Source organism: Salmo trutta, chromosome 3, assembly GCF_901001165.1.
Source record: "Salmo trutta chromosome 3, fSalTru1.1, whole genome shotgun sequence".
Lineage (NCBI taxonomy): Eukaryota > Metazoa > Chordata > Actinopteri > Salmoniformes > Salmonidae > Salmo > Salmo trutta.
The window spans coordinates 64,234,850-64,260,415 of record NC_042959.1 but is presented as its reverse complement, the minus strand read 5'-3'; the positions used below and the strand labels follow the sequence as shown (position 1 = coordinate 64,260,415).

Genomic DNA, 25,566 nt, shown 5'->3' with positions numbered 1-25,566 from the left:
TGTTTACAGACAGATTACTTCACTTATAATTCATTGCATCACAATTCCAGTGGGTCAGAAGTTTACATACACTAAGTTAACTGTGCCTTGAAACAGCTTGGAAAACTCCAGAAAATTATGTCATGGCTTTAGAAGCTTCTGATAGGCTAATTGACATAATTTGAGTCAATTGGAGGTGTACCTGTGGATGTATTTCAAGGCCTACCTTCAAACTCAGTGCCTCTTTGCATGACATCATGGGAAAATCATCTCCAGTGTAGATATGGCCTTGTGTTTTAGGTTAATGTCCTGCTGAAAGGTGAATTCATCTCCCAGTGTCTGGTGGAAAGCAGACAACCAGATTTTCCTCTAGGCTTTTGCCTGTGCTTAGCTCCAATACTTTTTTTTGTTCATCATGAAGAACTCCCCAGTCCTTAACGATTACAAGCATATCCATAACATGAGGCAGCCACTACTTTGCATGAAAATATGGAGAGTGGTACTCAGTAATGTGTGGTATTGTTTTTGCCCCAAACATAACGTAGTTTTCAGGACAAAAGGTTAATTGCTTTGCCACATTATTTGCAGTATTACTTTAGTGCCTTGTTGCAAACAGTATGCATGTTTTGGAATATGTTTATTCTGTACAGTCTTTCTTCTTTTCACTCTGTCAATTAGGTTAGTAGTGTGGAGTAACTATAATGTTGTTGATCCATCCTCAGTTTTCTCCTATCACAGCCATTAAACTCTGCAACTGTTTTAAAGTCACCATTGGCTTCATGGTGAAATCCCTGAGCTGTTTCCCTCCTCTCCGGCAACTGAGTTAGGGAGGACGCCTGAATGTTTGTAGTGACTAGGTGTATTGATACACCATCCAAAGTGTAATTAATAACTTCATCATGCTCAAAGGGATATTCAAAGTCTGCTTTTTTATTTTTACCCATCTACCATTAGGTGTCCTTCTATGCGAGGCATTGTAAACCTTTGTGGTTGAATCTGTTTGAAATTCACTGCCCGAATGATGTACCTTACAGATAATTGTGTGTGAGGTACAAAGATGAGGTAGTCATTAAAAAATCATGTTAAACACTATTACTGCACAGAGTCCAGGCAAGCTATGACATGTTAAGCAAATTTTTACTCCTGAACTTATTCAGGCTTGCCTTACCCTCTGTAGCTCCTTGCGGTCAGATGCCAAGCTGTTGCCGTACCAAGCGGTGATGCAGCCAGTCAAGATGCTCTCAATAGTACAGCTGTATAACTTTTTGAGGATCTTTTGGCCCATGGTAAATATTTTCAGCCTCCTGAGGGGAAAGGGGCGTTGTCGTGCCCTCTTCACGACTGTGTTGGTGTGCTTGGACCATGATAGCTCCTTAGTGATGTGGACACAGTCATGGGTGAACAGGGAGTATAGGGGGGACTAAGCACACACCCCTGTGGAGCCACTGTGTTGAGGATCAGCGTGGCGGATGTGTTGTTGCCTGCCCTCGCCTCCTGGGGTGACCTGTCAGGAAGCCCAGGATCCAGTTGCAGAGGAAGCTGTATAATCCCAGGGTCCTTAGCTTAGTGATGAGCTTTGCGGGCACTATGTTGTTGAACGCTGAGCTGTAGTCAATGAATAGCACTCTCACATAGGTGTTCCTTTTGTCCAAGTGGGAAAGGGCAATGTGGAGTGCAATTGAGATTGTTGATCTGTTGGGGTGGTATACAAATTGGAGGTGGTCTAGGGTTTCTGGGATAATGGTGTTGATGTGAGCCATGACCAGCCTTTCAAAGCACTTCATGGCTACAGACCTGCGTCTTTGTGAATGTTGACCTGTTTAAAGGTCTTACTCACATCGGCTACGGAGAGCGTGATCACACAGTCGTCCGGAACAGCTGATGCTCTCATGCATGCTTCAGTGTTACTTGCCTCGAAGCGCGCATATAGGAAAAATGTAGCTCGTCTGGTAGGCTCGTGTCACTGGGCAGCTCGTGGCTGTGCCTCCCTTTGTAGTCTGGAATAGTTTGCAAGCCCTGCCACATTTGATGAGCGTCAAAGCTGGTGTAGTACAACTCAATCTTAGTTCTGTATTGACACTTTGCCTGTTTGAAGGTTCGTAGGAGGGGTAGAGTCCCGCTTCTCCCGGGTTAGAGTCCCGCTTCTCCCAGGTTAGAGTCCCACTTCTTGAAAGCGGCAGCTCTACCCTTTAGCTCAGTGCGGATGTTACCTGTAGTCCATGGCTTCTGTTTGGGGTATGTCGTACGGTCACTGTGGGGACGACGTCATCGATGCACTTATTGATGAAGCCAGTGACTGATGTGGTGTACTCCTCAATGCCATCGGAAGAATCCCAGAACATATTCCAGTCTGTGCTAGCAAAACAGTCCTGTAGCTTAGCATCTGCTTCTTCTGACCACTTTCTTATTGACCAAGTCACTGATTCTTCCTGCTTTAGTTTTTGCTTGTAAGCAGGAATCAGGAGGATATAATTATTCTCCCTTGCCAAATGGAGGGTGAGGGAGAGCGTTGTATGCATCTCTGTGTGTGGAGTAAAGGTGGTCTACAGTTTTTTTCCCCCTTCTGGTTGCACATTTAACATGCTGGTAAAACGGATTGGAGTTTCCCTGCATTAAAGTCCCCGGGCCACTAGGAGTGCCGCCTCTGGATGAGCGTTTTCCTGTTTGCTTATAGCGGTATACAGCTCATTGAGTGCGGTCTTAGTGCCAGCATCGGTTTGTGGTGGTATATAGACAGCTACGAAAAATACAGATAAAATCTCTCTTGGGAAATAGTGTGGTCTACAGCTTATGATGAGATACTCTACCTCAGGTGAGCAAAACCTTGAGACTTCCTTAGATTTCGTGCACCAGCTGTTGTTTACAAATATACATAGACTGCCACCCTTTGTCTTACAAGAGGCCGCTGTTCTATCCTGCCGAAAAAGCTTAAAACCCGCCAGCTGTATGTTATTCATGTCATCGTTCAGCCACAACTCGGTGAAACATAAGATATTACAGTTTTTGATGTCCCATTGGTAGGATATCGTAGTGATCGTAGTTCATCTATTTTATTATCGATTGATTGTGCGTTGGCTAATAGGACCGATGGTAAAGGTAGATGTAAGGATCCGTCTCGGTGACGGATCCTTACAAGGCATCCGGACATCCGTCTCTTTCTCCTGCGAATGACGGGGATGAGGGCCTTGTTGGGCATCTGAAGTAAATCCTTCCCGTCTGTCTCGTTGAAGAAAAAGTATTCCTCCATTACGGGGTGAGTAATCGCTGTCTTGATATCTAGAAGCTCTTTACGGTCATAAGACACGGTGGCAGAAACATTATGTACAAAATAAGTTACAAATAACGTGAAAAATACATGCGCAATTGGTTACGGGATCGTAAAATGGCAGCCATCTCCTTCGGCTCCATCATTAAGCACTAATCTATGGATTTCACATTACTGGTCAGGGACGCAGCCTTGGGTGGGCCTGGGAGGGCATAGGACCACCCACTGAGGAGCGAGGCCCAGCCAATCAGAATGAGTTTTTCCCCACAAAAGGGCTTTATTAGAGACAGAAATACTCCTCAGTTTCATCAGCTGTCCAGGTGGCTGGTCTCAGACAATCCCGCAGGTGAAGAAGCCGGATGTGGAGGTCCTGGGCTTGCATGGTAACACGTGGTCTGCGGTTCTCTAAAAGGTTGTTGGAGGTGGCTTATGGTAGAGAAGAACAATCAGTTCCATGGTAACAGCTCTGGTGGGCATTTCTGCAGTTAGCATGCCAAATGCACGCTCCCTCCCAAAAAATACATCTGTGGAATTTTGTTGTGTAACAAAACTGCCCTTTTTTATAGTGGCCTTTTATTGTCCCCAGCACAATGTGCACCTGTGTAATGATCATGCAGTTTAATCAGCTTCTTGATATGCCACACCTGTCAGGTGGATGGATTATCTTGGCAAAGGAGAAGTGCTCACTAACAGGGATAAGCTTTTTGTGCATATGGAAATTCCTGTGGCCTTTTTCAGCTCATGAAAAATGGGACCAACACTTGTTCAGTATAATATATCACCTTCAAGTATGTTCAGCTCTATAACAACAATGGTACATTAATAGAGATTCAGATTCAGAGTGTTTAATAGTAAGTAGAAACACAACAGTAGCGCAACATAATGAAAATGTAGGCTTAATGTCCCAGTTTAAATGAACGCAGGAATTGTTTTTAACTTATTGGATATTTAAATTGTAGGTAGTAATGAGTCATATTCAGGGTTGCAGGAGTAATTGCAGGGTACAGTGAAAATTTTAGGCTCCGAGGAGGACTAAGTTAAATAAAATAATGAAAATGGTCATAAAAAAACAACAATAGAAACAGCACTATAAATATAACTGTAGCAGTGATGAATAAATACATGTCTATTGGGTTGGAGGAAGAACAAAAGACTGTTTAGGGGGTGTGGGGGAATGACCATGGGGAGAGGAGCATGACCATTAGGGTGTGTGAGGACCAAGTGAAATAAAAACCAAATTATAAGAAACAAATAGATAATCTACATATTAACAACTGCAACTGTGATGAATGTTGTTGTGGTGGGGGCAGAGTAAAAGTCAGTTGGGGGGGGTGGGGGGGTCCATAGGGGGAGCAGAATGTAATAAGTAAATTTGCTATCTTGAAAAATACTACCAAATACTAACCAAATAAAATGTATATAAACAGGTTTGTAGTTCAGTTTGAACAGAAATATTACAGTTTATTAATGTCTGGGTTTAAAAACATTGACAAATCTGTTCTTATATCATCGGTAATTTAGGATTTGTTGGTTGAATTAAGCTACAGTTTTGAAACACGAGATATGGTCAAACAAAGAAACACAACAGTAGCGCAACATAATGAAAATGTAGGCCTAATGTCCCCGTTTAAATTAATGCAGCAATTGTTTTTACCTCATTGGATATTTAAATTGTAGGTAGTAATGAATCATATTCGCACCAGAAACAAACCTTGTGAGACAGCCAAGCTCACCACAAGAAATATACATCATCCCTTGTCCTTGTAACAGTCAAGCTGCCTGAGTAGACAAAGTTGCAACAGAAACATTTAGTAATAGTTCTGTAGAATCTGTCATTTCTTCCATCAGTTCTGTACAATCTGTAATTTTTTTTCCATCAAAGGAATTTGACTGAACAATAGTGTTTTCTTGACTGCTTAGTCATGCAATCACTGTATCATACAGTTAAACAAATTATCATTTATATTTATCACATACAAGTCTTTATTGGAAATGTTTTTTTTTTGCATATCCCAACTCTCCCTGAGACCCTTGGGAGAGTGGGATTACAGCCAGGGTTCGCCATTATCAACAGCGACCTTGGACAAATTAGGGTTAAGTACCTTGCTCAAGGGCACATCGAAATAGTTTTTCACCTTGTCAGCTCAGGGTTTCGAACTAACATCCTTTCAGTTACTGGCCCATTGCTCTAACTGCTAGGCTACCTGCCGCCCTAATGGTTTGGTCCAAACTTAATCAGTGGAACCTTATCTGAAAACCTGGATGGGGACGACTATTCCTCAACTGAACTTCAGCAGCTCTGAATTCCCCCAAACTGTCTTCACAGTCATACTTATAAGGAGGAAAAGGTTGAGCCTATAAATGGATTCCCTTATTCTAAAGGTGTTCCCAGACCTCAAGCTACATTGTAAAGATGCTGCAGGCTCACATTATTGCCCTCACCCTTACATATTTTATTTTCGTCAAAACAAAAGACAGTGTAATAATTGCACTCCAACACAACTAGAAAGATCACCTCATTCATCTAAATATCCCTAGTGATTATTTTTATTTCTCATTAAAATCTTTGTTTCTTACTGTTTCACTAAACTGTGGAAATCAGATGAGGTAATTAATATTAGATCTTTATATCTGACCTCCAAATCATTAAAAAGCAAAAGAGCAAAATGAAAGACACCAGTTCAGCCTTCTTGAGGAAAGGAGTACTTGTGGACCACCAACCACCATATACAGTAGTCTATGTAGGCCGATAATTTGTCATATTTTAACTTCCAGCTAAGACATGCAGTATATGGTATGACCTGATTAGTGTTTTCTTCATACAGTATAAGACCGTAAATAGATGTGTTCAGGAAAGCGTGGGGACAGTTCGTCAAGTCTCAGTGCTCACTGTTATGGAAGACATTAGAGATGTGAAATGTCTGAAAAGACAAAGACGCATCAGGTTAGTCTGTCCTTTTATGATACACATCATGAAGCAAGAAACAGTGTAATCACTCATGCAGAGACAACTGTACATATTTCAGTCAGCTGCAAGAGCATCAAACAGAGTTACTGTCAGTTGTTGTCTATGGTGATGCAAGGGTTGTTGCTATTTGTCCCTGTTGTTACACAGATTTGTGCTGGTATGAGGGATGAGTGCTTTGTATTGATTGATTGACTTGTATACATTCTTTCAAAGTCACAACATCCATTTCAGATTGTTATTTGCACGTTGAAGGTAAACATGGCACTGTGACACGAAGGTTATATTCATTTACTAGGTAAAGTTTTAGACAAACAAAGGTAAGACTCATTTAAAAATAAAGAATGTGTAAGTATATTGGGGGACTGAAAGGGGCATGTTAGAAGATAGTGTTTATTAGAAACACATTCAAATGATTAAGATATTAAATCGCATTCATTGAGAAGATACATTTACTTTATAATTTTTTCTATTTTCATTGACAAATAGGTATGATCATAACTAGTTAATAGGTATATATTATTTTCAATCATAACAGACAAACTTAACTAGAAGAAGTGGAGTGAATTAATATATTGACTGCTCCTTGAAAGAAAAATATAAAATGTAATAAAAGCATTATTTAAAAAAGTGCCATTATGTAGGTCCACCACCATTAATAATCAATTTGCCATTTTGTCATTGCATTCACAATTATCTGTTAAATGAGATGAGTCATCCTATTGTCAGTTGTGGACAAAAATCAAGATTCATTTCAACAGATTCCTTACATTGGTAAATGCAAAAAACGTCTATGGGTTTTAGAATAGGCTAGCTCGACTTCCTACAACCAGGGCCAGACTTTCACTCCTGCTCCCTATATTCAAAGGCCAGGTGAGGATGGGAGCTGTCACATCAGTGAGTCAACAGCAGCAGAAGAGTCAGAAGGATGACCACAGGGGAGGAGGCAAAACCAGGAGAGAAGCCAAAGATGCTAGAGGTGAGATAATAAAGATAATAGTGTTGTTAGTTTTCTTTGGCTACAATTCACTTTAATGATGTATGTATTACCTACCGTTATGGCCACAATTGTGACACGAGGTAACGTTAGAGTAATATGTAAAGGGGGATGGGTTTGAGTACCTGTTGTCTTCCTCAGTTGTTGTTGGAGGAGGGAGAGTGGTGGTAATGAGCCTACAGCAAAGGATACAGAAACATTTCAAATAAAAGTTGACATAATAATGAGTAGTTGGACAGTCTTTGGTTTCTGATGTTTGGAACAAACCACTGAAACTGTAGTCTTACATGCATATCTTTGTTTGTCATAAAAAAAAATGTTATATTCTATAATCACAACACATTTGTTTTTCCATGAAACAAAATTGTTATTTTTGAGAGTGAAAAATCAGAAAAATATATTTTTAAGACTCAGATGATTTTTGACACAGGGTGCCTTTTCTTTGCTGGGCAGGCCAGTTTGAGTATACCCACTTAACCAGGCTCTGCTACACCACTGCATAGGGCCAATGGAAAGACAGCAGTCACAAACAGCATAATGTTAAAGGATAAGCAGTCCATTCACTTAGACATAATAAGCCACTACGTCCCAATCATTAGAATATGAAAACACAATCATTAGGCTAAGCATTTCCCAATGTTACATCCCTGTTAGTGAGCATTTCTCCATTGCCAAGATAATCCCGCCACCTGACTGGTGTGGTATATCAAGAAGCTGATTAAACAACATGATAATTACACAGGTGCACCTTGTGCTGGGGACAATAAAAGGTCACTCTAAAATGTGAAGTTTTGTCACAACACAATGCCACAGATGAGCGTGCAATTGGAATGTTGACTGCAGGAATGTCAACCAGAGCTGTTGCCAGAGAATTTAATGTTCATTCCTCTACTATAAGCTGCCTCCAACATTGTTTTAGAGAATTTGTCAGTACGTCCAACTAGCCTCACAACTGCAGAACACGTGTAACAACACCAGCTCAGAACCTGTACATCAGGCTACTTCACCTTTGGAATCGTCTGAAACCAGCCACCCAGACGGCTGATGAAACTGTGGGTTTGTAAAAGCGAAGATTTTCAAAATAGTTGTCCTCACCAGGGTTTTGACCTGACTGCAATTCGGCTTCGTAAACGACTTCAGTGGGAAAATGCTCACCACTGGCATGCTGGAGAAGTGCGCTCTTCACGGATGAATCCCGGTTTTAACTGTGCCGGGCAGATGGCAGACAGCGTGTATGTCCGTGTGGGTGAGCGGTTTGCTGATGAGTGGCACTCTGTTTGCTGACAGATGGTGGCAATGGAGTTATGGTATGGGCAGGCATAAGCTACAGACAACCAACACAATTGCATTTTATTGATGGCAATTTTTATTTAACCTTTATTTAACTAGGCAAGTCAGTTAAGAACAAATTCTTATTTACAATGGACGGGCTAGGAATAGTGGGTTAACTGCCTTGATCAGGGGCAGAATGGCAGATTTTTACCTTGTCAGCTAGGGGATTTGATCTAGCAACCTTTCGGTTACCGGCCCAACACTCTAACCACTAGGCTACTTGCCACCCCAATTTGAATGCACAGAGATACCGTGCATGAGAGCATCAGCTGTTCCGGACGACTGTGTGATCATGCTCTCCGTAGCCTATGTGAGTAAGACCTTTAAACAGGTCAAAATTCCCAAGGCCGCAGGGCCAGACGGATTACCAGGACGTGTAATCCAAGCATGCTCTGACCAACTGGCAAGTATCTTCCCTGACATTTTCTGTAATACCAACATATTTCAAGCAGACCACCATAGTCCCTGTACCCACGATCACCAAGGTAACCTGCCTAAATGACTACCGACCCGTAGCACTCACGTCTGTAGCCATGAAGTGCTTTGAAAGGGTGGTCATGGCTCACATCAACACCATTATCCCAGAAACCTTAGACCCACTCCAATGTACATACCGCCCCAACAGATACAATCTCTATTGCACTCCACACTGCCCTTTCCCACCTGGACAAAAGGAACACCTAAGTGAGAATGCAATTCATTGACTACAGCTCAGCTTTACAACACCATAGTGCCCTCAAAGCTCATCACTAAGCTAAGGACCCTGGGACTAAACACCTCCCTCTACAACTGGATCCTGGACCCCCAGGTGGTAAGGGTAGGTAACAACACATAGCCCACGCTGATCCTCAACACAGGGGTCCCTCAGGGGTGCATGCTCAGTCCCCTCTTCTACTCCCTGTTCACCCATGACTGCATGGCCAAGCACGACTCGAACACCATCATTAAGTTTGCCAACGACACAGTGGTAGGCCTGATCACTGATAACGATGAGACAACCTATAGGGAGGAGGTCAGAGTCCTGGCAGTGTGGTGCCAGGATAACAACCTCTCCCTCAACATGATCAAGACAAAGGAGATGATTGTGGACTGCAGAAAAAGGAGGACCATGCACTCCCCCATTGTCATCGACGGGGCTGTAGTGGAGCAGGTTGAGAGTTTCAAGTTCATTGGTGTCCACCAACAAACTATCATGGTCCAAAGACACACCAAGACAGTCGTGAAGAGGGCACGATAACGCCTATTCCCCCTCAGGAGGCTGAAAAGATTTGGCATGGGTCCCCAGATCCTCAAAAACTTCTACAGCTGCACCATCGAGAGCATCCTGACTGGTTGCATCACCGCCTGTTATGTCAACTGCTCGGCCTCGAACCGCAAGGCACAATAGAGGGTACTGCGAACTGCCCAGTACATGACTAGGGCCAAGCTTCCTGCCATCCAGGACCTCTATACCAGGCGGTGTCAGAGGAAGGCCCAAAAAATTGCAATGGACTCCAGCCACCCTAGTCATAGACTGTTCTCTCTGCTACTACATGGCAAGTGACACCGGATTGCCAAGTGTAGGTCCAAAAGCCTTCTTAACAGATTCTACCCCCAAGCCATAAAACTACTGAACAGCAAATCAAATGGCTACCAGGACTATTTTGCATTGTCCCCACCCCACCCCCCATTTTTACATTGCTGCTACTCTTTGTTTATTAGCCATGCATAGTCACTTTACCTACATGTACATATTACCTCAATTACCTCGACTAACCGGTGCCGCCGCACATTGACTCTGTCCCAGGACCCCTGTATATAGTCTCGCTACTGTTATTTTATGGTTGCTAGTTATTTTCTGTTTTTTATAGATATATATATATATATTATATATATATATATATACACACACACACACACACACACACACACACACACAGTTGAAGTCGGAAGTTTACATACAATTAGGTTGGAGTCATTAAAACTTGTTTTTCAACCACTCCACAAATTTCTTGTTAACAAACTATAGTTTTGGCAAGTCGGTTAGGACATCTACTTTGTGCATGACACAAGTCATTTTTCCAACAATTGTTTACAGACAGATTACTTCACTTATAATTCACTGTATCACAATTCCAGTGGGTCAGAAGTTTACATACACTAAGTTAACTGTGCCTTGAAACAGCTTGGAAAACTCCAGAAAATTATGTCATTGCTTTAGAAGCTACTGATATGCTAACTGACATCATTTGAGTCAATTGGAGGTGTACCTGTGGATGTATTTCAAGGCCTACCTTCAAACTCAGTGCCTCTTTGCTTGACATCATGGGAAAATCAAAAGAAATCAGCCAAGACCAAGTCTGGTTTATCCTTGGGAGCAATTTCCAAATGCCTGAAGGTGTACAAACAATAGTATGCAAGTATAAACACCATGGGACCACGCAGCCATCATACAGCTCAGGAATGAGGCGCGTTCTGTCTCCTAGAGATGAACGTACTTTGGTGTGAAAACTACAAATCAATCCCAGAACAACAGCAAAGAACCTTGTGAAGATGCTGGAGGAAACAGGTACAAAAGTATCTATATCCACAGTAAAACGAGTCCTATATCGACATAACCTGAAAGGCCGCTCAGCAAGGAAGAAGCCACTGCTCCAAAATCACCATAAAAAAGCCAGACTACGGTTTGCAACTGCACATGGGGACAAAGTTCGTACTTTTTGAAGAAATGTCCTCTGGTCTGATGAAACAAAAATAGAACTGTTTGGCCATAATGACCATTGTTATGTTTGGAGGAAAAAGGGGGAGGCTTGCAAGCCGAAGAACACCATCCCAACTGTGAAGCACAGGGGTGGTAGCATCATTTGGGGGTACTTTGCTGCAGGAGGGACTGGTGCACTTCACAAAATAAATGGCATCATGAGGAAGGACAATTATGTGGATATATTGAAGCAACATCTCAAGACATCAGTCAGGAAGTTAAGGCTTGGTCGCAAATGGGTCTTCCAAATGGACAATGATCCCAAGCATACTTCCAAAGTTTTGGCAAAATGGCTTAAAGACAACAAAGTCAAGGTATTGGAGTGGCCATCACAAAGCCATGACCTCAAACCCATAGAACATTTGTGGGCAGAACTAAAAAAGTGTATGTGTGTGCAAGGAGGCCTACCAACCTGAATCAGTTACACCAGCTCTGTCAGGAGGAATGGGCCAAAATTCACCCAACTTATTGTGGGAAGCTTGTGGAAGGCTACCTGAAATGTTTGACCCAAGTTAAAAGATTTCAAGGCAATGCTAATTGAGTGTATGTAAACTTCTGACCCACTGGGAATGTGATGAAAGAAATAAAAGCTGAAATAAATCATTCTCTCATTTCACATTCTTAAAATAAAGTGGTGATCCTAACTGACCTAAGACAGGGAATGTTTACTCAGATTAAATGTCAGGAATTGTGAAAAACTGAGTTTAAATGTATTTGGCTAAGGTGCATGTAAACTTCCAACTTCAACTGTATATTTACACTTAAGTTTATTTTAGTAAATACTTTCTTAACCAACAATGCAGTTTTAAAAAAAGTGTTAAGGGATTGTAAGTCAGCATTTCAATGTAAGGTCTACACCTGTTGTATTCGGCGCAAGTGACAAATAACATTTGATTTTATTTAAGATCCTGAGGCCCATTGTCGTGCCATTCATCTGCCGCGATCACATGTTTCAGCATGATAATGCATGGCCCCATGCCACAAGGATCTGTACACAATTCCTGGAAGCTGAAAATGTCCCAGTTCTTCCATGACCTGCATACTCAGACATGTCACCCATTGACCATGTTTGGGATGCTCTGGATCGACAGCGTTTTTCAGATCCCGCCAATATCCAGCAACTTTGCACAGCCAAGAAAGAGGAGTGGGACAACATTCCACAGGCCACAATCAACAGCCTGATCAACTCTGTGAGAAGATGTGTCGTGCTGCATGAGCCGAATGATGGTCACACTAGATACTGATTGGTTTTCTGATCCACGCACCAACCTTTTTTCTAAGGTATCTGTGACCAAAAGATGCATATCTGTAATCTCAGTTGTGAAATCCATAGATTAGGTCCAAATTAAATGATTTCTTTTCACTTATTTTAGCCAATGGCTGACTAGCCAAGCAAGATTTATGTCCCAACAGCATAGAAAAATCCTGATTGGATCTTTTTTTATCTTCGTTAACCCTTCGCAACAAAAATGGAAGAGATTAAATCAGAACATCATTGAAAATAATATATAACTATTTAGAAGTATTATTTTATAAATCCTTAGCGCTTTTCTGAAGGCGTAGAACGCCCATTGTTTCCCACTGTGTTTTGGGTTAGTTATCATTTGTAGAGTGCCTCCATTTGCCCTTAGCATGCATTTTTTCCCCCCATTCTGAATGTCTAAAGAATCCATATGTTCTTCTGATATGAACACAGAAATGCTGGACATTTTTAACTGTTTTGGTGGCGATTTGACAAAATCACAATCATTGTCTTGAATTGATCTCGCATTTCTCGTCTTGGACCCCTCCCGGTCGCGGTCTTCACTCGGTCTTGCCCCCCCTCCCTCCGGTCTTGTTCGTGAATCGGACTCAATTTGCTCCGGTCTTTGGCTTGAATCGGTCTCGCTTTAGGGGGCCTCGAAAACAGCTCTAGTCTCTGCTGAAATGTTTGATTTGCAAAAACACTATCTTAAAGATAAACGTGTTGATTACTGGACTTTTTCCACATTTTGTTACGTTACAGCCTTATTCTCCAATTCATTAAAAAAAAGGTTTTTAGATTTTTGGGTAAATTTGCATCCTGTTTCCATTGATGACCCTTGAGATGTTTCTACATCTTGATTGAAAGTTTTTCCGTGGCAGGGACTGGGAGACTAGTCAGGATCGAGGGAAAGATGAACGGAGCAAAGTACAGAGAGATCCTTGATGAAAACCTGCTCCAGAGCGCTCAGGACCTCAGGCTGGGGTGAATGTTCACTTTCCAACGGGATAACAACCCTAAGCACACAGCCAAGACAACGCAGGAGTGGCTTCAGGACTAGTCTCTGAATGTCCTTGAGTGGCCCAGCCAGAGCCCGATCGAACATCTCTGGAGAAACTTGAAAATTGCTGTGCAGCGATGCTCCCCATCCAACCTGACAGAGCCTGATAGGATCTGCATAGAAGAATGGGAGAAACTCCCCAAATACAGGTGTGCCAGGCTTGTAGTGTCATACCCAAGATGACTCAAGGCTGTAATCACTGCCAAAGGTGCTTCAACAAAGTCTAAGTTAAGGGTCTGAATACTTATGTAAATGTAATATTTCCATTTATTTTGTCTACAAATGTCTACAAACCTGTTTTTGCTTTGTCATTATGGGGTATTGTGTGTAGATTGATGATTCATTTAAAAAAAAAATGTAACAACATGTGGAAAAAGGGAAGGAGTCTTAATTCTTTCTGAATGCACTGTATATCATTAAGTCCAAATATGGATGTAGCAACTGAAAATGTACCCTTTAAATGATTATGCTTTTCAAAGTTTGTACATACTGGAATCCCTATTTATGTATGTACACCACTGCTTAATGTATAGGATGTCGCTTTCTGGTAATGGTTTAGTAATGGTTTAAATTCCCATTTTCTTCTTCTGTTGTAGGTGTGACTGTTGTTGTTGGGGATACCTTTTGAAAAGAGAATAGAATGTGTTTGCAGACTATTGCAAAGAGGCAATTTGTCATCAATACAGTAGATGGCACTAAAGAAGAGATATCATAGAGTGCTTGCTGTGCATGGCAGCATGGGGTATTGTGACTTGTTTCTTATAGAATTTCTAATTTATTTTATTTACAATTTATAAACTACCAGAACAGAACAAATACACTATGATCATTAAAAATAAGAGAACACAGAAGAAGCAAAAAGCACACAATATTATTATGTTTTGAAGGGGTGATAAACCCAGACCTCAACCCATAGTTCAAGGCATACTTAAGCAATAAGGCCCTAGGTGATTTGGCATGTAGCCAATATACCATGGCTAAGGGCTGTTCTTAGACATTAGAAACTTGCTATTATAAACTGGTTAGAAACGTAATTAGAACAGTAAAAATACATGTTTTGTCATAACCGTGGTATACGGTCTCATACCACGGCTTTCAGCCAATCAGCATTCAGGGCTTGAACCACCCAGTTTATAATGTTGGATATAGTCTGCAATTCATGTAGTCACCAAGATATTACTTTTGTGTTAAAAATACAACAATTATTACACTTATAAGGCTCATTTAAGTCTGTGACCAGAAAGATTGTACCTGGCTGAACATGGGCCCTCCTCCCGCTTGCTATGCAACAGGGTGAAGTCCTGTGGTGGTGGAGTGGGACAGGGAAGTGAGTTGTTACCGGCATACTGCAGACTGGAGATATCTGGAGACAAAACCAAAATTTGCATAGTGTATTTGTTCTGTTCTGGTAATTTTGAAATGGTAAATTAAACAAATTATAAATTACATAAGAAACTGGAAAGATTCTGGAACATTGAATTTGATATTTACTGCTGTCATGACTCTCCTGTGAGGATCCAAGGATCAGGTTACAGTGGATCAGATTTCAATAAAGCCCTCTCACCCGCAGAGGGGGGAGGGATGGATGTGGGGGTTTTATGACACCTGACGTCGATCGTAAATTGTAGGCAGTAGACGATTCCTTTTGGTCTCTAGTTTGGAATGTCTTTGTGTTCCAGAAGAGTGGCCACCCAAAACTTCAACATCAAACAATGAACACTGGGACAGTATATTTCAACATCCGAATGTTGGGAAGGATGAGAGATGGAATATGGAAAATGTGTGTGTATTATGTGATGTCATTAAAATTATTATAAAGACATTATAACGTTGTAACTTGAAGAGCTTTTACACGGTGTATATCAGGTTTACACCCTTTACGTTGTGTAGAAAATATCAAGGATGAGAGAATGTTTTTGTGATGATAAGATTGATTTTAGTCTCTAACGAGATCATAGTAAATTGATACCTTGCCTCGTAACTAGCCACGTCCCAGGGAGCCCTGAGAGAGTGTCAACATGACGTAAATGCCCCTTTCTACCCGTGGGTATAAAAGTATTGAGTTAAGAATTAACATAGGGGACTAGACGGACCATAAGCTGCAGCTTGGTCCACATTAGTCACGACCCCGAAAACTGCAACACGAGGATAAAGAAGCTACGATTGAGTAGATGTTCTTAGATAGTACTGTATCTAAGAAGGTGAATTTAAGTAGGACCATCCGGTTATTCTCTTCAAATCATCGTTTCCTACACTGCTTTCATCACCACTCTGGGATCATCGACACGGCTGATTAGCCCGTCTTCAGAAGACCACTCTTCCAGAACGAGTGCAAGTAAACAGACAACTAAGAAGGACATTGTGAAGTCTTGTGGACAATCAGAGATTTACACCCGAGAACGAAGGAGAAGGCCATCTGAAGAACAGCCCCCCCCTTCTCACCAAGTGGAACCCTGCCCATGAAGGCCTGGGCCCAACAGAGATACCCAACGAAGACCTTCAACACATTAATACATACATTAAGTCTTAGCCAAAAGAGCGGCAGATCGGGCAAGGTATTAGGGCTACTGTAAGCATAGTTTCCAAATGTATCCAAGTGTTTCTTCTCTTTCTCTCCCTCTCTCTTTAACTCTCCATCTTGTGTAACAAGTGCCATATTGTGTTAGTCCGCTAGGGACCTGTTGTCCACGTATTAAGTTTCTAATCAATAACCAATACCATGTGTGTATCTTATGTTATCATTTAGCTTGTTAGTAAACAAATAAATCCATTTGTGTGGTACAGAATGATCAGTGAGACCTGGGTTTGTGCAGATTTACGAAGTCTGTGACGTTCAGAATGAGACCGATGAGGTAATAATTAATAATCGACTGTTATTAATGTAAGAGATATATAAATATTTTAAGTCAGGAGATAGTAACTCGGTAAACAACTTTTCCGGTGGTGCTCCACATTCCTAATGAGTTAATTGTTACATGATTCATTTAATTGAGTACCAATTAAGCATAGTAGTTAATTATTTGATAAATAAAGTCATCATATTAATGATAGTGACATCACAACACTGCTATAGCCCATAGAAACACATTGAATAACACATTCATAAATGGTAAAACAGACAGTCAACAAGTAAATCATAAGGAACAAGTTTTTGAAGTGTCTGTCGTATATCTGAGAGATATTCGAGATTTTCTTTTTGACCCATGTTTGGGCATGTTATTTTGGGCAAATTTTACCCCGATGCATTTTTAGCAATTTGTACAGCCCGGTCCTGGGTTAAATTCAGATGACTCCCCTGAAGCTTGTGTGTCATAGAGCAGATCAACCGACACCAACCGACACCTGTTGATATTGGTGACATATTTATTTGTAGCTCTAACGGTTCGGTCTGGACAGTCAGTTTTGTGACAAGACCTCTTCGAAATCAGGAAGTCTGCAAAAGAGTTCAGATGACTGCCGTAAAGTAGTGATGTTACGTTTGATACCGGAGTACCGAGGCATGTGTCGAAATTGCTAAGCAGCTAACTTTGAAGCAGTATGCCCAAAGATTTTTATAACTAAACCAAGATAGACCACAGCCCGTCGTTTGAAATGTGAACAAATTAGTCACAGTGGGCAGAACAAGCAAGGAGGTGGGCAGAGCCAAGCACGAGCTAGCAAGATCCTATTGGCGCATTCTAGCATGTATTTGCATATTCCCATCAGGGAACCCCTACTCTGAAGTGAGCATGTGCAATAACTCAATTTGTCTTTGCACTCGTTCTAAACAAAAAAAATCTACTTTGACAAAGGTTAAAGTCTAAAAAATGTAGTCAGTTCTGTTCGGAACTGATATTTTTTTTTTCTTCATATAATTTCACCTCACTGGTAGATAGAGTAAACTCAGATTTGTACATTGTTAGCTCGGGGATTCGATCTAGCAACCTTTCGGTTACTGGCCCAACGCTCTAACCACTAGGCTACCTGCCACCCCTAGTATAGTATAAGCGTCTATCTTAAGCACCCTAAATGATGCCATAGATTCCATTTTAGAAAAATGGTCAACTTAAGCAAAAAAAGGGAAGCATGATGTAAGATGTGAACTTGGTATTCCAACTGATTATAGGCTACAAAAAGCCAACGATTTACATGTATCTGATAAGCATATGCTGCTATTTATGTCACTAATGTGCATTGTGAACGGATAATGAAGTTATAAGTAATTAGCTGTTTTTCGGTACAATTTGGTGAAAGTTCCGAAGCCTTCAGAAAGCCTTGGGTTCATATCGCTACCGTAAGGCGTGATGTGAACTAATTATTAGAACCAAACAACCGACACTGTCCAGTTCATGAGAGTCTCCCCTTTCGATATTGGTGACATATTTGTTTTTAGCTCACACGGTTCGGGTTTAACAACCGATTTCAAGTTAAACCGCTACAAGATATTATGGTAAATCTCGAGCATAAACACACAGGGAGCTATTCAAGATTCAAAATTATGCCACCGTTTAATGCTGTGGAGCATCAATCGACTTTTGGGGGTTTAAAACAATAATTATTCATGTTATGTAAGTGTTTAACTTTTTAGCTGGTTTTAATTTAACACAACATTTTATGTTTAACCCCCCATGAACTGTAAGTATGTTATCAGATTTGAATAGCTAACCTTGCATGGAAGTGAGAAAGATGATGTCTCCACCCTTGAGGAAGCCATTGTCCTTGATGTCCTTAAAGGACATAAAATAGCCGTAGCCCCAACCTTTGGTTGCGTAGATTGAGTCATTGCCCTCTTGTTTGTAAAAGGTTCCATTTTTACGAGGGTTGTCCCAAAATAAATACTTCTCACCATTTTCTGTAAAATCATGTAAACACATGTAAAATGTAAATACTTAAGGTTGCTTATGATAATATAACACGTTGATTTGAAAATGCACAGAAATAATCTCATGGGTATACAATTTCATTCTAATAATGTAAATCTGTTTGACTCACTGTAATCAATCTGTTCAGGATCAGTGGAGATGCTGTTCTGCTTGGACATACGTAGCTGGATGTTTGGGTTCTGGTCCATCAGCAGAAACGTTATCTGTCTCCATGGGCAGGGCCACTGGAGCTGGTCATCATATTTACCAGACAGGAGGCGTGCATAGACTCCAATATAAGTTGATCTCAGAACAACCATCAGCTGATAGGCGTAGCCGTCTCTGGAGTAGTGTCTTGGACTGAATAGCCAGGTGTCAGTGATCTTTGCAACATTCTCAAAGTCTCTAATCTGCCAGGTGTGATGGGGGCATTCCGTCTCTGACAGGTTGATGTCATCGATGGAAACCCCGCCTGTAGATGGTCCTGCTCCTTTACGCACCTCAAACTCCACCTGGAAGGTTTTGGTGGCGTTCAGGGACACGTGGAGGAGCTGCCAGTAAGATGCTGGGGAACCTGGAGGATGAAATTGGGAGTTTCTGTTAAAGTCCAATACCTTATCAGTGATTTAACAGCTGTCATATTCTGGAGGAGGAAATTGTGAACTTGGGCTAACTTATTGGGGCGGCAGGTAGCCTAGTGGTTAGAGCGTTGGACCAGTAACCGAAAGGTTGCTAGATTGAATCCCCGAGCTGACAAGGTCAAAAATCTGTCATTCTGCCCCTGAACAAGGCAGTTAACCCACTGTTCCTAGGCCGTCATTGTAAATAAGAATTTGTTATTAACTGACTTGCCAAGTTAAATAATGGTTAAATAAAATAAAAAAATGTTTAAAGGCCAATACCTTATCAGTGATATAACAGCTGTTGGACACATACAACTCAGGCTTTCCAAACTGTGATCCATCATATTCTGGCATCCCATGTCTGAGTGACCATAGCTCTTGCATGTTCAGTGTAAGAGAGATTATTTTAGATAGGTAGCCATCGTTATTAAACACATTGGATCCGACCTTTGCCCAAGCCCTTGAAGGAAACTCTGCCCCAACTGTGACCACATTTTATTTCTTGTAGTGATGTCTTTTTTTCAATATAGTCATGACTTACATGCCTTACTCAGAGAGTAGATTACCTGTGATCTGGCCCATGAGGCGTAGAGTTCCGTTAGGGTCTCTCTCATCACGATACTCTCTGATCCAGATGTTGAGCTGGTCTGACTCGTTACCACTGTGGTAGTAGGAGAACTGCAGACACTGGACATTGCACTTCCTGCTGGGAGTCATCTCCCTGCTCTCCAGCCAGGCTGTGTCCCCCTCCTGGCCTGACGCTGTGCTGGCATGCATGAAGAAACCAGTACCTTGGGAAAATATGAATTCCTTTAAGTGGGATTCAGTCAACATTTTATGTAACATGTCGATGTACAGTATGCATTATTGTATAGGTTCAATATAGACCAGTTACCGTAGCGAAGGTGTGGGCTTCCATATTATAAAGCGAGATATACATATTGTGTTAATTACTTTAATGGACTGAAATTATTTGTTTATTCTGTTGCATTTTGTAGCAAATAAATTGTACATACCCATAGAAGGATGTATATATCCATCTCAGAAAACGTATTGTGGATAGGCCCCTTACGTTTTTCAATCTTTAACGACATGTCACTAGCTTTGAGTAAAGCCAGTGTGTCTATGTATGCGGATGACTCAACACTATACACATCAGCTACTGCAGTGACTGAAATCACTGCAACACTTAACAAAGAGCTGCAGTTAGTTTCAGAATGGGTGGCAAGGAATCAGTTAGTCCTAAATATTTAAAAACTAAAAGCATTGTATTTGGGACAAATCATTCACTAAACCTTAAACCTCTCAACTAAATCTTGTAATGAATAATGTGGACGTTGAGGCGACTAAACTGCTTGGAGTAACCCTGGATTGTAAACTGTCATGGTCAAAATATATTGATACAACAGCTAAGATGGGGAGAAGTCAGTCCATAATAAAGTGCTGCTCTACCTTCTTAACAGCACTATCAACAAGCCAGGTCCAACAAGCCCTAGTTTTGTTGCACCAGGACTACCGTTCAGTCGTGTGGTCAGGTGCCGCAAAGAGGGTCTTTAGAAAATTGCTATTGGCTCAGAATAGGGCAGCACGGCTGGCACTTGGATGTACACAGAGAGCTAACATTAATAATATGCATGTCGATCTCTCCTGGCTCAAAGTAGAGGAGAGATTGACTTCATCACTACTTGTATTTGTGAGAGGTTTTGACATGTTGAATGCACCAAGCTGTCTGTTTGAGCTACTGACACACAGCTTGGACACCCATACATACCCCACAAGACATACCACAAGATGTCTTTTCACAGTCCCCAAGTCCAGAACAGATTATGGGAGGCATACAGTACTACATAGAGTCATGACTACATGGAACTCTATACCACATTAAGTAACTCATGCAAGCCTTGGCAGCAGCTAATGGGCATCCATAATAAATAAAAATACAAATGAAATGGTCTCACTAATAACTTGTCACAAAATCTTACCATTAGTGCCCAGGTTGCTGTGGTCGGTGTAGGGACCCCCTGCAGCCTGTGTCACTCTCTCCCAGCCATTTTCACTGCCTTTCTCCGCACTCCGAGAGCAGCGACTCATCCCACACAAGCCGCTATTGGAAAAGCTGCAACTTTCCTTAAATGCAACAGATGCATCTACAACGTGAAACAAAAATATTACCGTCTGTTCTCAATGTCGATTTAAGCCCTGAATCGGGTGTTCACATGCAGAATTATGACCTTACAGAAATGACTTTGACAAATGGTTGGAGAAGAGACTTTCATACTCAGTTAGGTAAAGATCTGCGTTTTGGAATGCCATAAGATACAGTATATATCCTTTGCACTTACATGCACAATAAACTATACACTTCAACAGTTGTTATGGTTATGTTTGTAAGGTTTGAATTCAGGTTAAGGTTCGAGGTAGTATACCTCTAAATACCATATCTAGATCCGTACAGTACCATACTCTTATTGTAAAGCGTTAGTGTTATCAACAGACATTCTGACAGAGCTATCCAACACTTACTACAACTGTACATTCGATTCAGCTTCAAGACATCATTGGAGCTCATTTCCAGTCTTTGGCCAATCACTTCCTGGAACTCTGGTTGCTTAGTGATGATAGTTGATCCATTGCCATTGGTGAAGGCATCTTTGCTGTAGTGCATCACTGAGTAGTAGTCATACGGAGTACCCAGGGTGGTGGTGTCATTCTCACTGTACTTATTAAAGTCGTTTTGGTATCCTGAAAGCAAAAAAATATTATATGACGTAACTAATAATGATGATAATAGTACATAATAATAATCACCATCATTTATTACATTTTTTTATTGTAAAGTGACATTAATTTGTAGCCCACAAAGTGCATGAAATAATAATACAAATGATAATTTAACAAACAAATGTTAGGTTAATGTTGAAATTAATAATAAAACATATAACCATATTGTTAAAACACAGATCAGAGTCTAGAAGGAGGAGAGATTACCAGGATGTGTACTGCGAGCATGCGCTGACCAACTAGCAAGTGTCTTCACTGACATTTTCAACCTCTCCCTGTCTGAGTCTGTAACACCAACATGTTTTAAGCAGACCACCATAGTGCCTGTGCCCAAGAACACTAAGGTAACCTGTCTAAATGACTACTGACCCGTAGCACTCCCGTCTGTAGCCATGAAGTGCTTTGAAAGGCTGGTCATGGCTCACATCAACACCCTCATCCCAGAAACCTTAGACCCACTCCAATTTGCATACCGCCCCAACAGATCCACAGATGATGCAAAGCTAATCACTAAGCTAAGGACCCTGGGACTAAACACCTCCCTCTGCAACTGGTTCCTGGACTTCCTAACGGGCCGCCCCCAGGTGGTAAGGGTAGGTAACAACACATCCACGCTGATCCTCAACACAGGGACCCCTCAGGGGTGCGTGCTCAGCCCCCTCCTGCACTCCCTGTTCACTCATGACTGCATGGCCAGGCACAACTCCAACACCATCATTACATTTGCTAATGACACAACAGTGGTAGGCCTGATCACTGAGAACAACGAGACAGCCTATAGGGGAGGTCAGAGACCTGGCAGTGTGGTGCCAGGACAACAGTGTGAACGGCCCAGTACATCACTGGGGCCAAGCTTCCTGCCTTCCAGGACCTCTATACCAGGCTGTGTCAGAGGAAGGCCCTAAAAATTGGAAAAGACTCCAGCCACCCTAGTCATAGACTGTTCTCTCTGCTACCTCATGGCAAATGGTACCGGAGCGCCAAGTCTAGGTCCAAGAGGCTTCTAAACAGCTTCTACCCCCAAGCCATAAGACTCCTTAAAATCTAGTCAAATGGCTACCCAGACTATTTGCATTGCCCCCTCCCCTCACCACTGCCACTCTCTGTTGTCATCTATGCATAGTCACTTTAATGAACTATACCTACATGTACATACTACCTCAACTAACCGGTGCCCCCACACATTGACTCTGTACCGGCACCCCCCTGTATATATTGTTATTTTTTTACACTGCTCTTTAATTGCTTGTTACTTTTTTTTATTCTTATCTGTATTTTTTGAAACTGCACTGTTGGTTAGGGGCTCGTAAGTAAGCATTTCACTGTAAGGTCTACACCTGTTGTATTCGGCGCATGTGACTAATAAAGTTTGATTTGATTTGAGAAGGAAGGGTAGGACAGCTGGTAGAGAATAGTTTGAGCATCCCTGAGATTATTAAATGCTAGCATGGTTTTATTTGTAGTGAAACATTGAATTCAGAGGTGGTGGTAGAGGATTAATTCAAACTGTATATTATACATTTCCCCATTTTCTCTAATATGAGGACTTAGAACTGTACAGTATTCATACACTACACATCATTAATGTTCATCTGAAGCAGTAGATGCCTGAACAATCCCACATTAAAGCTAGAATCTAAAAACTAGACAAATAATAAATAACCGTTGTTTAGTTGGGAAAAACATTGCGTCAAACCTTCTAGGATGTTTTCATTGACAATGGTTACATATTCATCCCTGTCATATCTGGACTGCTCATGCCAGAAGCCCAGAGCATGTAGAAGCTCATGTTCCACGATGGCGATAATACCACAGTTCTGTCCAATGGAAACAACCTGTCCATTTGGAAACGTTCTCCCTACATAGGAATAGCACCTACCAGGGATAGACATGTTAACACAAAACACATACCATGTAATTAATTGTTGATTAGCAAATATCTACCAAATGTTCCACCAGTACGTCTTACCCTGTACGTTTCTCAATTGTCAGGTAGTACATCTCAGAGTCTCTGGGCTGGAAGTCCATGCATGTTTTCAGCCTGAACTGGTCAAAGGCTCGCAGAATGATTCCTTTAGTGTTCATATCTGTGCAAATAGAAAATACAGTGACCACATTAGAAAGATCAGTAATGTGATACAAAATAAATATTATACATCAGTCAACTGGAATTGAAGTAGTGACTTTTCTGCTTACAGCATAGATGCTACAGTTGTATGATATTTGATACAAGATAGTCAAAATTAGAATCCCATGTCTTTACTCACCAAGACTTGAGTCTAAAACATAGGGAACTGGAGACTGCCAGCGTTTGTTATCCCCCAGAACGCCATTCCTCTGAAAGGTCTGGAACAAGATGATTTGGTTAACCCACATTCCTCAGTTAGAGTGTGACATTAAAACATAGAAATAATTTTAACCATTGCTGTAACCACCTCCACTATGTCCCCTTCACGTAAATGTAAGTCTGAAAAGAACAGACAATGTGTTAATAAGTAATTAGTTATTAAAATAAAAATAGTTAAAATAACTTTTTATGAAGGTGTACTTTTTTTACAAAACTACTAACAAATGTTATTTATGTATTATGCAATGTGTATTATTACTTTACAGAGTCTGTCTTTACCCTTATTTATTTTGTCAATGTCCAACTCATCCTCGATGTCTTGAAAAGGAAAAATAATCAAGTCACCAATATTAAGTACAAGCAATCATAATCAATTGGTAAAACATTACTCCTGCAATTATTACAGGATGTAAGCATCTTCTCTCTCTTTTTTTTTACTTAGCAGGTCCATATACTGTAGCCAGTTCATATTATTTTCATTTAGGATACCCTGGCCTACCTTTGACTTTTGGAGAAGTCTGAGGAGAATGAAAAATAATACATTTTTGTAAATTTGTAAACATTGACATTCTTATTGAAGATAAGAAATGATAGAAAACTCCACTCTTAAACTTAAAGTAAATGTCTCATAATACCTTTTGAGTTAAGGTGAACAGTATGTTTTGTATTATTTATATAATTGTTTTCTCCTATAAGAAAGTATATTGTATCCAAATAAACATATTGCCTTCAACATTTTGTGCTACACAGATTAATATATATATTTTAAACTTATAAAAGTATGTATTTGTAATATTTTTTTCTTACCTCTGCTAAAGCTTGTGAGACAGCTAAGCTCACAACAAGACAGGCATGGATATACATTCTCTGGATATCCTTGCCAGGGTCTAGATTACTAGCAGTAACCACAAATCAGAACATTATTTGAAAACAACATCAAACAATAATCCCTTACATGTGTTTTGATAAAATAATTAAATCGACTTTGTTTTCAACTTTTCTTTTTCAAACATCACTTCTACTTGAGTAAGATACTGAGCAAATGAGACTGATGCTTGACTGACAGGCTGTACACTGTGAAATGTCCCTATACATGCTCAATAATTTCCTCTTATTGAATTATGCATTTTCAACATAATATTAAATAGATTTCAAATAATTTCCCAAATAAAAAAATATTCAAATTCTGTATAACATACATTTAACATGGTGTAAATATGATCTTTTAACTCACAAGTAACATTTCAAAAATAATTCACACATGAAAATTGTAATAATACCTCTCCGAATACTTAACTACCAGACAAAATCTCCAACCACAGCCCCTAAGAAAGTGAGCTCGCTCAAACCAGCCATTCATATTTATAAGAACTGAAACATCTTGAAAATACTC

General features: G+C 40.8%; 1 protein-coding gene across 1 annotated transcript; it reads right to left on the bottom strand.

Moving 5' to 3' along the window:
• Positions 1-5,676: 5,676 nt before the first annotated feature.
• Positions 5,677-25,565, bottom strand: LOC115183202 (meprin A subunit beta). The gene is made up of 16 exons (XM_029744544.1): positions 25,454-25,565; positions 24,981-25,068; positions 24,673-24,691; positions 24,453-24,491; positions 24,262-24,293; positions 24,094-24,172; positions 23,796-23,913; positions 23,523-23,701; positions 21,569-21,787; positions 21,028-21,192; positions 19,612-19,836; positions 18,553-18,996; positions 18,227-18,412; positions 14,833-14,944; positions 7,332-7,382; positions 5,677-7,182 (listed from the first exon to the last, which is right to left on the bottom strand). The coding sequence occupies exons 1-16, from the start codon at positions 25,531-25,533 to the stop codon at positions 7,104-7,106; spliced, it is 2,115 nt and encodes a 704-aa protein (XP_029600404.1). The 5' UTR covers positions 25,534-25,565; the 3' UTR covers positions 5,677-7,103.
• Between the last annotated feature and the right edge of the window lies 1 nt (position 25,566).